At 44.8% G+C, this 13,816-nt stretch overlaps 1 protein-coding gene across 1 annotated transcript in view; it reads left to right on the top strand.

Annotated features, from left to right (window-relative positions):
* TRPM8 (transient receptor potential cation channel subfamily M member 8) overlaps positions 1 to 13,816 on the top strand; it is an 89,884-nt gene that overhangs the window by 43,356 nt on the left and 32,712 nt on the right. The window contains exons 16-19 of the mRNA XM_032277847.1: positions 393 to 609; positions 8,532 to 8,623; positions 11,173 to 11,314; positions 12,519 to 12,690. Coding sequence (XP_032133738.1) covers positions 393 to 609; positions 8,532 to 8,623; positions 11,173 to 11,314; positions 12,519 to 12,690 — 623 coding nt within the window. The remainder of the gene's footprint in view (positions 1 to 392; positions 610 to 8,531; positions 8,624 to 11,172; positions 11,315 to 12,518; positions 12,691 to 13,816) is intronic.

The following is a 13,816-nucleotide window of genomic DNA, read 5'->3' as shown; positions in this document are numbered from 1 at the left end:
AGGCACATAATTGTGTGTGAGTGTGTGTGCCAGTGTGTGTATGCACATCCACATGTGTGTGCTCTTGTGTAAATGATTACAAAGCCTGGAACTTATGATCCTTACATTGGTGCCTATGAATTTCTTCTGGTATCTTCCCCAACTTTTCCTGAGTTTCCTCTTAAGTGGGTAGAGGTGGGGTTTTGTCTTTAATATCTGGGGCAGAATTTGGATTTGTTAATTGCAAAATGCCGAGGATTGAATTGGGGTTGGGTCCATCTTAGGACACAGTTTTGATCCCTTGTCTTCCTCCTGGCTATGGGTCTGCATTTACCTATGTTTGGAAGGAGGGGAGAGCGGTGCCCGTCCCATGCTTGCAAGGACACTGACGATGCCCTTATCTCTGGGTCCAGAAAGAAGCCTGTCGACAAGCACAAGAAGCTGCTTTGGTACTACGTGGCGTTCTTCACCTCCCCCTTCGTGGTCTTCTCCTGGAACGTGGTCTTCTACATCGCCTTCCTCCTGCTGTTTGCCTATGTGCTGCTCATGGATTTCCATTCAGTGCCACACCCCCCTGAGCTGGTCCTGTACGCACTGGTCTTTGTCCTCTTCTGTGATGAAGTGAGACAGGTAGGACGGCCATGACAGCGGGAACCCCCTTGCTTCCTTTGTGGGAGGCATCTTTCTAAAGCCGAGAGGAGTGGAGGTTGCTTCTGAAGTTCAAAAGTCATCATTTTCCCAAAATGAATGTTCTAGTTAGGTGCTAGTCCATGGGGATGAAGGTGCATTTTCACACCCTTAGTAATTCAGTAAGATCTCCTAGTACCAAGTTTACTCTTTGCTCTCTCATGAATGCTGATTGATAGAGATGAATTAGTCAGAAATGGGGTCATGTTTGAAGAGAAGAGAGACCCTGGATGGTAAACCCAGTGCCGTCATCAGGACTGGTTTGTGTTCCTGCCATTACCGTGGTGAGTGGCGGGAGCTGGCAGGACTTTTGAGCTAAGAGCATCTTAATGCACAGCATGTCAGAGTGACAATGCTTTAAGTCATGTAACTCCCTGTGGGTTTCAGGGAGCTGGTGTCAATTATTCATGGTGCTTTTCTGCAGTTTCTTAGACCTTCATTTTGTGGCATCCTCTTTCTACCGTTGAATCCATAACTGTACCTCAGGCCTCATGGGTAGCAGGTGCGTGGTTCATAACTGTTGAAGAAACAAATGTTGATCATGAAGGTGGTGTTATCCCTAAACCATTATGAAAAGTCATCCCAGGAAATCCTTTCACACTTAGCAGTTTATAAATGGTTTGAGAACTGCTGTTGCTGTCACTATTGTCCCCTCTGAGCCGAAACGCAAAAATATATCAACTCAGCAAGTGTGTGCTTGGCACTTACAGTTTCCAAGGTACAACACCACATGCTACAAGAGATCTGGGGGACGAATCATGCTATTCTTGCCCTTACAGAGTCACTGACTCTTACAAGAATCCTAAGTTCACTTAAACTTTCATGCCAACACTGACAGACATTTTTTTGGTGACTTCTAGCACTCCTGGTTGAGAAAGACTCCAAGGGTCTGTCTGTCCTTAGTGGGAGAGTGTTTTGATCGATTAGTGATGTCTGCCGTGGGTGTGAACTGTGGGAAAAGTCCTGGACCGGTGCCCTGTATCTGCCTTTCCTTGCCCAGCAGGTCTGAGGTGCAGATGGGGAATGGAGCTGGGGTGGAGGTGGAGGAAGCATAAGTTAAATGACTCATGTGAGAGTTGAACAGCAGGATTATCAGGCCTTTACCTACCAGCAACTCTTCCCCGAGGACAGGGCCTTGCTATGTGCAGGGGATTTCCCTGACTTCGGATCAGCCCCATGAGAGTCCACACACTGCCCTGGGAAGTCACCGCCCCGCCTACGCCATGCCCTCAGGGTTAGTCTGCAGGGCTGCCGTGATGAAACATCGTAGACCACTAGGCTTAAATAACAGAAATTCATTGCCTTATGAGTCTAGAGGCCAGACATCTGAGATCAAGCTGTCGCAGAGCTGGCTTCCTCTGAAGGCTGTGCAGGAGACTGTCCTGGCCTCTCCTCTAGCTTCTGGCAGCCGGCTGGCATGCTTCACTGTTCCTTGGCTTGTCAATGCATCACTCTGGTCCCTGTCCTCATGGGTGACTCCTGCATGAGTGATTGTGTCCAAATTTCCTCTCTTCCTGGGGACATTGGTTGTACTGGATCAGGGGCCACTCTACTTCAGCATGACTTCCTCTTTACTTAATTCGTTATATCTGCAATGACCCTGTTTCCAAACAGTGTCATATGCAAGGTACTGGGGGTTAGGACTTCCATGTTTGGATTTTCGGGGACACAATTTAACCTATAACGAATCTCTTTCTTTTAGCTGCCACCTTCTACTTCCTACCTCTGTGTTTTGGCTTGCTATGTATGTGTCAGCAGCAGCGAGGGGATGGAAATATTCTGTTTGAGAGAAGCAGAGAAAGGCTGAAGGAGATTCAGCATTTAAGACAGCGTAGGCCCAGGCCAGAGTGAGAAAGGGAGGGAAGCAGCCCTCATCCAGCTAGGAGCCTTGGAGCCACGGTCCGGGTGCTCACCCCGGATGAGGTCCCTCATTTTCCCTTCTCCTGAACTGGCGTGGTTCCCTCCACTCTCACTTGTAGTTGACCACGACTGAGACCCTTTTCTAAGGCACTTCACGGAGAAAAAGACAACATCCTCAGTTTAGCTTTTGCAAGAGGGAGGGGCTGAAAGAGTGAGACTGGGGGCTTTGTGGCACTGGACGGGGAAGAGCCCCAACACTCCACCTCTTTCCCCCTCTGAGGGGCTGGCTGATGTCTCGTCATGGACTGGGAAAGACGGGGACAGTGCCTGCCCCAAGAGTGGAGTAAGTGCCAACAGGCTTTGACTGGTCTGTGGAGATTGGTAACCTTGGAGGGCAGCCCGCTGGTTGGCAGGGCTGTTCTGGCACAGCCCACTGGAGAGGCAGCTGGACCACCCGGGAGGTCACATAGGCCTCCAGCCCTTGGTGGTGACTCACAGGCAGGAACCTGAGCTCTATGGGGCAGCAGACTTTGCCAGAAGAGGCACGGGGTCTGTAGGAACTGGAGCAGCACACTGCATGACTCAGGTGACCGGCCTGACATCTCAAAGGTAGCCAACGGATAGAATTGAGTGACAATGGATTCATAGCCTGTTGGGGAAATGAGTCATGAGCACAAATAAGCAGAGAGAGAGAGAGAGAGAGAGAGAGAGAGAGAGAGACAGAGACAGAGGAGAGAAATGTGGAGGTGGGGAGGGAGAAAAAAACCAGCCGGAATTGCAAATGGCTGGTACAGTAGTAACTTACTGAATTTTTATGACCTGCAAGAGGTTATTTAGGGAATACGAGGATGGAGGCCTGGCATGGTGCCCTCGTGCCTCTCTTCTTGCATCAACTCCACTAAGAGGTTCCTCTGAGCTTTTCCAGCTCCTAACACATACTCTGTTGTTGCTCAGAATTGCGTGGCATGGGAATGATTTGATTTAGATGTTTATTTCTTATTCATTTGGTCTCCGGGGGCTAGCACAGGAGGTGGAACTGACATGTTTCTGACAAGCCTGTGTGTTTTTAGTAAATGCATTGATAAAGCAAGGTCTTCATAATTCAACCCAAGAGCTGTGTGCCCTGCGGTGGCCCTGGTAACACTCAGGAGACCAGTGCTGGGGAGCTAGAGAGGAACCCTGCCCACAACCCCACATGCAGGTGCTCAAGGGTGTTCTCTGGGGCAGAGGGCTCTTTGTTGGCCTCTTCTCAGAATGGTTGGTGAAAAGTCGAAAGTCTTTTTTCTGCTACTTTTTACCCCTCACGCTCCCAAACATTTCTCTACCTGTCCCTGACCCTGCCTCTCATGCTGCATTAAGGCACAGAAGCTGCTGCTGTTCAAGCCCAGACACTGACTCCTTCAGGCATCTAAAGAAACCAGGGGCCTGGTGTGGAGGCTCACGCCTGTTATCCTAGCACTTTGGGAGGCCGAGGCAAGTGGATCACATGAGGTCAGGAGTTTGAGACCAGCCTGGTCAACATGGTGAAACCTCGTATCTACTCAAAATACAAAAATTAGCCGGGCATGGTGGTGTGCGCCTGTAATCCCAGCTACTCTGGAGGCTGAGGCAGTAGAATCATTTGAAATCTGGAGGCAGGGATTGCAGTGAGCCAAGATCGCACCACTGCACTCCAGCCTGGGTGACAGAGCGAGACTCCTTCTTAAAAAAAAAAGAAAAAAAAAAAAAAAAGAAACCAGGAAGCCGAGAGAGAGGACTTGTCCTGGGTTGCTTTGGAAGGTAGACCTTGGCCTGGATGGAAGCTGCAGGGAGATTTGTCTTGGCTTCATCCAAATATTTCATTCCTGCATTCTTCCTCTGAATAGATATTTTACCCCTACTTTGTGCCACACACTGTTCTAGACAGCAATGGATGAAACAGACAAAGATCTCTTCCCCTATGGAGAATTCTACCAGTTTGTGATGATTTCTGGGAGCCTTCAAGGAGAGGAGATGAGTATCAGCAAGCAGTACTAAGTGGGTGAGTCTCACATTTAGTGGGAGGTTGGCCCAGAGGACTTGCAACAGTAAAATCTGAAGTCTGTAAATCACAGACATCTCTGTACCAATTTCCTATGTGCATTTAGCTACTAAGTCACCTGTTCGGGTCATGCAGGAGGGGACGCTGGAGAGGTACATTTTCCTTGGAGAAAGGTCCTGGGCAGGCTTTGCATGAGGTGTTTTTGCTCAGGGAGGGCACAGGGCAGGGAAAGGGAGTGGGAGTAGACAGCGGGAGGTGCACAGGAGCACTGGGAAGGATCTGGGCTGTGAGTAATTCCTGGGGCCTGCGGGAGGAAGGGATGACCACTGGGTCTGGCTGAGCCCCCACCTCATCTGTCTACCTTCATCATGGGTGACACTGGATATGGGGGGATGCTTACGAAGTATCTCTTTTTGTTCTTTTTAACAACTATCTTTGAATGGGCCACTTTTAATTCAGCAATTCTGAGTATGAAAGCAACAGTATGGGAAGCACCCTGTGCTGACCCTAAGCACAGGGTGCTTCCCTTACTGACAATTGTTAACAAGCCACCCTGCGCTCCAGGGTGGCTTGGTATCCGAGGGCTTTACCAGCCTTACAGTGCGGATTCTGCGACATGAACGGGTCTGTAGAACATAACCATGGAGATTCTCATCATTAAAAGAATCCGACACTCGGGGTCGCTGTTTCTCTTCTGGTCTTCACACTCATGCATTTGACATCCTAAATGGGATTGTTTTCCTCTAAGAAACAGCTCTGCTGGCCTGGTGCTGTCTTAATTAACCTAGTTCATACTCGCTAGGGTAAAAAACCCAAGCAGGGTGTTACCTGATTTAGATTGTGTCTGGGTGTCAAAAACCATGCTCTTTCATGTGTACTGGTGTCCCTTTGCCTGAATGCAGATGTCGAAATGCTAATTTGGAATTTTGAAACGAGGCAGTCAATAAGTGCAAATACAGTTGCCAAATAATCCTTGGGTCTGTTAAGTGGACATTGGTGATGTTTATTTAAAATGGGACAAGGCCCATCATGCCCTCACGGAGGGCACCATTCAATCTTGAGGCATGTCAAATCCTGACAGATATGTTGAAATATGGTCCCGGGATTTTATGAATACAGCCTATCGCTGGCATTCTGCTCAGAGAAGAGGCTTCTTCTCCTTTAAAAACATGTCTTCTTCCTGTGATGGTACCTTGGAGGCTCAGAATTGACCTATTTCAGATGTCTCTCTTCGTGTAGGCTAGGCTTCTGAAAGTCTCCTGGGCTGAGGGCAGTGCAAGTCTCCCAGTGCCTACCTGTCTCCCAGACCAGGGCATTAAGTGGGGAGCTAGCAGCAGGGGGGGGACTTTCCCAATCCCCCACATCTTACTAGGCACCAGAAGAGCAAATGGTTGGTGAGTGGTAGTCAGGGCTGCTAGCACCAGCCAAGCGGACAGTTCCTGTGGCCTCCCCCAGGGAGCCTGCCTTGGTTTCTGAGCCTAGGCAGAATGTTTGAACTTAGTAATTACGATGACCAGAATGTTGACAATACATTAAGAGATATAAACCAGGTGAACTCCCTAGTTGAATTTTGTCATTGATCACTGAGGAATTAGCAGATCTCTTGTTACCGTCCTGAGGTGATAATAATGGTTATTGGCAGAGACCATTGTAATACAAATAAAAATATCCAATGCATTTTAGCTATATGGCAAGATGTATCTGTTTCACCTCAATTTTTGTCCGTTTTTATTTTATTTCGTTTTATAAAATCACAAAGTAATAAAGATTGTCACAAGTGGGACTATATAAAGAATTATCGTGCCCAATCTAGAGTATAATCTTCCGCAACCTTCTTCATGCCCAGAAAGTTATGAACGTATGCAGGTGTTTTGTTTTTATCCAAATAGAATCATACTGTGTTCATCACCCTACAATTTGCTTTTTTTTTTTTTTTTTCAGAATTTCTCATGGGCTTTCCTACAAGTTAATCTTAGACATAGATCGCTTTTTTAGCCTAGTTTCTTGTAAACACACGTATTTCGCAGAAATGGGATATTATATTGTGTGTGTGTGCTTTTTAAGTTCAGCCTTTTTTCCTTTTTTGTTAGTCTGTCTACAGACTTTCTCATTCTTTACAGACAAGGCCTCTCAAGGTGTGTTAATAAACTGCTGTGTCTCTTTCTGCTTTTATTTTGCCCATGTACTATGTACACACACCGTGTTACATCAAATCTGAGATGTCATTTTTTTTCACATTTTAACATCTCTGAAACTGCAATTTCTTACAACCTGAGATTTAATCAAATAGGGTAGGCATATGTATGTTTGGGAGCTTTTTCCTTCATTCTTTGTTTTACAAAAACAAGATTCTCTTTCCCATACTTTTCTGCATTTTGCTTTCTCTTTGTGGAAATCTCTCCAAGAAACTGACATCACTCTGTTCCTTTTTAAAAACATGATTGTAATATATTCAATATTCCTTTAATGACAGACTACATCTTTTTCCTAGATTATGCTTTTCCCTGCAACAAAAGTGCTGCAATAGATACCTTATGCACTGATTTTTAAAAAAGAGTTTAGTCTTCACACAGTGAGTGCACTGTTGACACAGCCCATGGCACTGCTCCCACCTGGGGGATTTTCACATTTCCTGAGTACTTGATTTCATAGTGCCCTCACCCTCTTGGCCTACTCAGCTTACTATTCGAATTTACAAATGAAGGAAAGGAAATGCTTCTTGAGAAATTAATGATGTGTGTTGAATCCCTTCTGCATCTGAGATTGTAGCATCTCTGTGGGCTCCGAAGCAGAGTGATGTGGGGAGAAGCAACTGACTCAGGCTCAGAACCGTGAGGTCTGCCACTTGCTGAGCAAGTTCCTTGGCCTTCCTAGGCCATGGTTTCAGCAGCAAAGTAGGAAATCTTATATCTGAATATCAGATGGGCTCCTGTTGGTGAGTTCATTTAGTAAAGTTAAGAAGTACCATGTTGCTTTAGTGACATTTCTTTGGTCGTGTTTCTTCTGCCTTGCACAAGTGGTGGTTTCCTTACTTGAATTCACTTGGGGCCTCGGTCTTATACTCATGCCAGTCTTCATGACATTTCTTTTAAACGTGTTTGACATCTGTCTTTCCCACGAGACAGTAGACTCCTTGAGAATTAGCATTGCACCTAATCCATTGTTTCTGTGCTCCGGGAGCCTGGCACAGGTGTTTGGAATTCCATGTGCTCTCAGTAAATATATTTTGAATGGATGGACAAATGAAAGGATTAGCTGACCACCCTGGAATTGCCCAACTCTAGTTTATGGATTGAAATAGGAACCATCCAGATGTGGTCTTCTTTCCCTCTTCAGGAAAATGAGAAAAGAGAAAGGATACTCTGTCTGTTTCAGTGTTTTCCTGACATACTTTCTTCCGAAAAATCGTGACTGGTACATACAAATGGGTCCCTGAGGCACGCTGTTCCTGTCAGTCATTTCTGTGACCACATCTGTTCTCGTAGATGTTATATACAGCACCTATGTGCACTTTAAAAAAAAAAAAAGATTTCTTTTAATCAAGATGTTTTACTGCCATGTGCCAGAAAAGTGTTACAGTAATTACATAAATCTATGACGACAACAATATGAGTTATACCCCCTAGGATTGGTAGTGCACAGCCTGTACAACTGTACATGGTGGCCAGACAGTCTACATTTGCCTACAGAGGATATACTCACCCTCTGTGGGTTCTGCTTTGGAAAACAGTGAGGGTACATCAATCATTTTTCTTGACTTTGCCAGTAAGACATGAAGAACAGAACAGCCAGTAGGCAACCTACTTTCCAAGCCTCCTGGATTAGCGTGGGGCACGTGGTAGGGCTCACTTGGCATATGAAAGAATAAACAAACACGTCATTGGCTCAAAAAGGACCTGGAAGAAAATGAGTGGACATTTAAAAACCTGGAAGTGGTTGATGTTTCCGAGCGCTGACGTCCCTCTCTGTCCCTTTCTGTACGCAGTGGTACATAAATGGGGTGAATTATTTTACTGACCTGTGGAATGTTATGGACACGCTGGGGCTTTTTTACTTCATAGCAGGAATTGTATTTCGGTAAGTAGTCTCATCACTTTTCTTAATTTTTGGTGTTTTGAGTATAAAAGTGGAGTAAAGCTCTGCAGACATTTCAAACCCGAGGGAACCCTATTTTGTTTTGCTTCCTCACTAGGGATTATTATACAAGGCTGTTGTATCTGCTTTTTAGAGATACAGCTTGGTTGGCATGAAGTTGAGTCTCCTCTCTTCCCCCTCCCAGTGATATGTAATTTAAAGGGGTCATGCATGATTTTTCTCTTTGTTCTTATGGACTTTGGGGATAATTTTTTTTAAGCAGAGATGAGGTTTCATCATGTTGCCCAGGCTGGTCTCAAACTTCTGGGCTTAAGCAACCCACCTGCCTCAGCCTCCCAAAGTGCTGGGATTACAGGCATGAGCCACTGCACCTGGTCATAGGGAGAAATAAATAGAAAATGAGAAATGCTGCTGATTAGTGTATATTGATTTTGTATCCTGAGATTTTACTGAAGTTGTTTATCAGTTCCAGGAACCTTTGGACAGAGTCTTTAAAATTTTCTAGGTATAGAATCATATTATTGGTGAAGAGAGGTAATTTGACTTCTTCTTTTCCTATTTGGATGCCTTCTATTTCTTTCTCTTGTCTGATTGCTCTGGCTAGGACTTCCAGTACTATGTTGAATGGGAATGGTGAGAGTGGACATCCTTGTCTTGTTCCAGTTATTAAGGGGAATGTTTCTAGCTTTTGCCCATTCAATATGACATTGGCTGTGAATTTGTCATAGATGGTTTTTATTATTTTGAAGTCTGTTCCTTCAATGCTTAGTTTGTTGAGGTTTTTTTTTTTTTTTAATCATGAAGGGATGTTGGATTTTATTGCAAGCTTTTTCTGCATCTATTGAGATAATCATATAGATTTTGTTTTTAATTCTGTTTATGTAGTGAATCACAATTTTGATTTGCATATATTGAACCAACCCAGTAGTGAGCATAGTAACCAACAGACAGTGAGCTTACCCAGTAGGTAGCCATGTCTTTCTCTTTTCCCCCTTGTGGAGTTCCCAGTGTTTATTATTCCCATCTTTATGTCCATATGTACTCAGTGTTTACCTTCCACTTATATGTGGTATTTGGTTTTCTGTTCCTGCATTAATTCACTTAGCATAATGGCCCTGAGCTGCATCCATGTTCTTTTTTAGGGATGTGTAGTATTCCACAGAGTGTATGTATCACAGTTTCTTTATCCAGTCTACCATTGATGGGCATTTAGGCTGGTTTCATGTCTTTGTTATTGTGAATAGTGTTGCAATGTACGTATGAATGCATGTGTCTTTTTGGTGGAACAACTTATTTTCTTTATGTATGTACTCAGTAATGGGATTGCTGGCTCGAATGGTAGTTGAAACTATTTTAACAAAAAGGAAAAATTGAGGAGAGGAGAGGTTGCTGAGAATGTTAAATATCATACAGTATCGTTTCATGTTGGGCCATACGATCTTCTAATATGCACTTAACTTTGATTTGAATGCTGGCTGTGGAGTCTGCTTTTCCAGTTACAAGAATATTTCCTCAGTGCCACAGCCGGAGTGTGGTATTAGGAAAACCAATCCCAAATTACCACCAAAAATCCAATGTGTATTGCATGTCATAGAGATTAGGGTATGCCCCAAACCATGGCTTGCATTGCTTAGGCTGCAACCCAACTGGCCTGTCTTCCCCAGATAGCTTTTAAGATAAAGCTAGCAACTGGGCATGGTGGCTTATACCTGTAATCCCAACACTTTGGGAGGCTGCGGTGGCAGGATCGCTTGAGCCCAGGAGTTCGAGACCAGCCTGAGCAACATAGTGAGACCCTGTCTTAATGTTTTAAAAAAGATAAAGCTAGCGATTATATGTGAGTAGTACTTTCAGGTGGTGTCACTTTGTAAAGAAGCTTAACCATTCATATTTACACTTATGCAGAATGAGATGTTTACAATGAGCGTTCATGCTCCAATTTTAATGGGGTAAAAATGTCAATTTCCTCTTCAGAGAGCCTCTCTTTCTGGTTGGGTTTAAGGTTCCAGCATTTGAGCCACAGTTGGTTGGACATAATTCTAGACCATTCCAGTTAGAAAGCACATATGGCTTTCAATGTGCACATTAGCAGGTGGTTAGCTAGTCAAATGATCTGGTGCAAATGAGGTAAGTTTCATTAGGGGAAAGCTGGCAGGGTGAAGTCCCAAGTGGTCATGGGGGTGGGTTGGGGATTGGCATCATTATAGAAGCCTTGTGAGCCAGGGAAGTTAGCAATAATGCAATTAGGTTCCTGCAGCAGTGCGTGAAGATGGCAGGCTAAAGAGATGGGAACCTCTGAAAGCTCAGTTTGGTGAGATGTCTTTGCTTTTCGTGTCTTTTCATGTTCTTGACTGTCCTTGAGTCCATGAAGGCAGAAGACCATGGCCTTTGCTGGGTGGTATCTCTGGCCTATTTTCACTCACTCAACCTTCCAGCTCTTGCCTGTTTCTTGAAATTTGGTTATATTTAAAAACCAAACTTTGGAATGTCTTGTCAATATCTCATGAATTCTGCTCCCTCTTTTTCCCTAGGCTCCACTCTTCTAATAAAAGCTCTTTGTATTCTGGACGAGTCATTTTCTGTCTGGACTACATTATTTTCACTCTAAGATTGATCCACATTTTTACTGTAAGCAGAAATTTAGGACCCAAGATTATAATGCTGCAGAGGATGGTAAGAGTCAAGAATATTTGTAGTCATCATTTTTCTTGCGGGGCCCAGAGTTCCTTTAGTTGTTGGTAGGAGGATTTTGTCCTTAGGATGACTGTTGCATTTCACAATCGGTAACATTTGCTTTCTTTGATGCATTTCATCAGAGGCCTCTCCCAGGTTAAAATTTAATGAAAGATGGTTGTGAGGAGCAAACATTGTCATTCGGTGCATTGCTAACAAATAACCTTACACTTATTTAGATTTTACACTTCACAACATACTTTCATTTGAGTCTTGACAGTTTGCTAAGAGTGTAGACAGGGAATGGATTTTTATACCAATTTTATACACGGGGAGAGTTGAGTCCAAGGAGGACTGTGCTTGTCTTGAGATAAGCAGTGAGCTAGATGCATAGGGATGATTGGAACCTGAATTATGCAACCATGTAACATAGACACATGGAAAGGCCATAGCAGGATTGTTATATACATGTAATCGAAAGAATTACATATGGATGGCGTTGCTTTCCTAAACTTGTTTTCCAGATGACTCAAACCACCACTGTTTCTGCCTTTAAATCAGATGGGCGTTTGGATGAGCTCATCTAGAAGCTCCTTTCCAGCACTGAGGTTGAGTTTGTGGATTTAAATCAAAGCATTTCTGGGACATCCAGTCACCATCAAGTCATGCTATGTGTGCACAAAATTAAAAAAAAAATTAAACTGTCTTTTCTTGTCTAATAAGGATAGCTTATTAGACAAGAATAAGCTATCAAACATTGGATAGCTTATTAGGCAAGAATAAGCTAACAAACATTGTTTGTTTGTTGGTAAATAACCCAACAAACAAACAATGAAAATAATTTAGGGGTAAAAAGGGCATTAAAATCACGAGATGTAGAGACAGAGAGGTCCTCCCAAACTTAGATTCTTCCTTTGCTCTAGAGCTGGGCTCCCACTCAGAAAGCTGCTGTGGCTGGGCTGGTTTGGAGAACAGCAAGCAAAAATGCATCAAACCGGTTTTAAGTCTGAAGGACAGATGTCTTAAGATCCAAAGATGATGATGACCGCTTTTGTCAATTAGTCGGTGAACTCTGGGTGACTTAGATGCTCTGAGCCCTGGAACCGCTGCCCTTCTCCATGAGGTTCACTGAGGATGGCCAGGTCGGGGGGACTCCTGACTGTGGCTGCAGTCCTGACTCTGCTCTCCTGTCCTCCCCCGACAGCTGATCGACGTGTTCTTCTTCCTGTTCCTCTTTGCGGTGTGGATGGTGGCCTTTGGTGTGGCCAGGCAAGGGATCCTCAGGCAGAATGAGCAGCGCTGGAGGTGGATATTCCGCTCGGTCATCTACGAGCCCTACCTGGCCATGTTTGGCCAGGTGCCGAGTGATGTGGATGGTAAGCCTGACTTGGCACAGGTGGAAACAGTTGGGAGAAGACAGTTGCTCCCTGGACCAACCTCCAGGGCTTCCCCGGAGACCACACTTCAGAAGCATGCACGTGAAACTGAGCCCAATGCCACAGAGTAAAAACTAACTCCTGGAAACCTCTTCTTTGCCCTTAGGCAAGATTTTACATCAGCCTTGCAGATGGTGCCCAAGATTTCAATTTTTAAACCTTTTTAAAAAGAGTGATTCTGATCTTTTCAATAGCAATGCGGCAATTGAGGGCAACAAGACTTACTAGTTTAGAAATGAGGATTTTGAGTTGTACTCACCGATGTAACAGAGTGACTAGTTTCTCATTTCTTTAAAAAAGAGCAACATTGGAAAATCCACATTGGAACCTGGAATTTAGACTTCCAGCATTAGTTAGCCCACTGCCAACTGGTTTTTGGAGGCAGGCTGATAGTGGCACAGATGGCTTTAATTTGCCCACATCCAATTTGCATAAGGAAAGTGAGGGGCTACGTAAATTGTGTGTGTTTCGGGTGGACCGGCTGAAGCATCTTCAGATGCTGACAATAGTCTTGGCTCGTCATTTACTATCCTGTTGTGATAAAACCATCCTGATGGTTTTCTTGAGCCAGACCCTGCTCCTCCTGGTCACATTTCTCTGTTCCTGTTGTTTTCTCTGTTATCTTCCTGGCCTCATAAGTCTCTCTGGCCCCATCTGCTGAAGCGCTTTCCAAGACCTTAGAAACAGCTATTTTCCCCTGCAGCAGTGGAAAGGCACCTTGGTATTATCACGCCCAGTCTGCACACTGTGCCTGCTGCTTTACAGAAACAGATGCATTTCATCCTCATGATAGCCCTCCACGTCCATGGTTTTAGTCTCACGGGGATCTAAAGAGAAATTGGCAGGCGGGGTTCAGAGCCAGGGTAGCCACTCAGGTGCTGTGTGCCCCCAGGAAGCAACTCCACCTTGCTGTCTCTGTTTCATGGGCAAAACTGGGAAAACACCATCTTCTCTACAGGGTCTCTCACTGGCTCGCGTGACCCCACACATGCTCAGATGAGGATCTCTGGCACAGAGCAGCTCTCTGAGGCCAGACGTTTGTACCCACTGCCCCCTCCTCTCTTCT

The sequence above is a fragment of the Sapajus apella genome, unplaced genomic scaffold, assembly GCF_009761245.1.
Source record: "Sapajus apella isolate SASKATOON/1434 unplaced genomic scaffold, GSC_monkey_1.0 scaffold10, whole genome shotgun sequence".
NCBI classification, from domain to species: domain Eukaryota; kingdom Metazoa; phylum Chordata; class Mammalia; order Primates; family Cebidae; genus Sapajus; species Sapajus apella.
The sequence above is the reverse complement of the archived record's forward strand: the minus strand, read 5'-3'. Positions and strand labels throughout refer to the sequence as shown.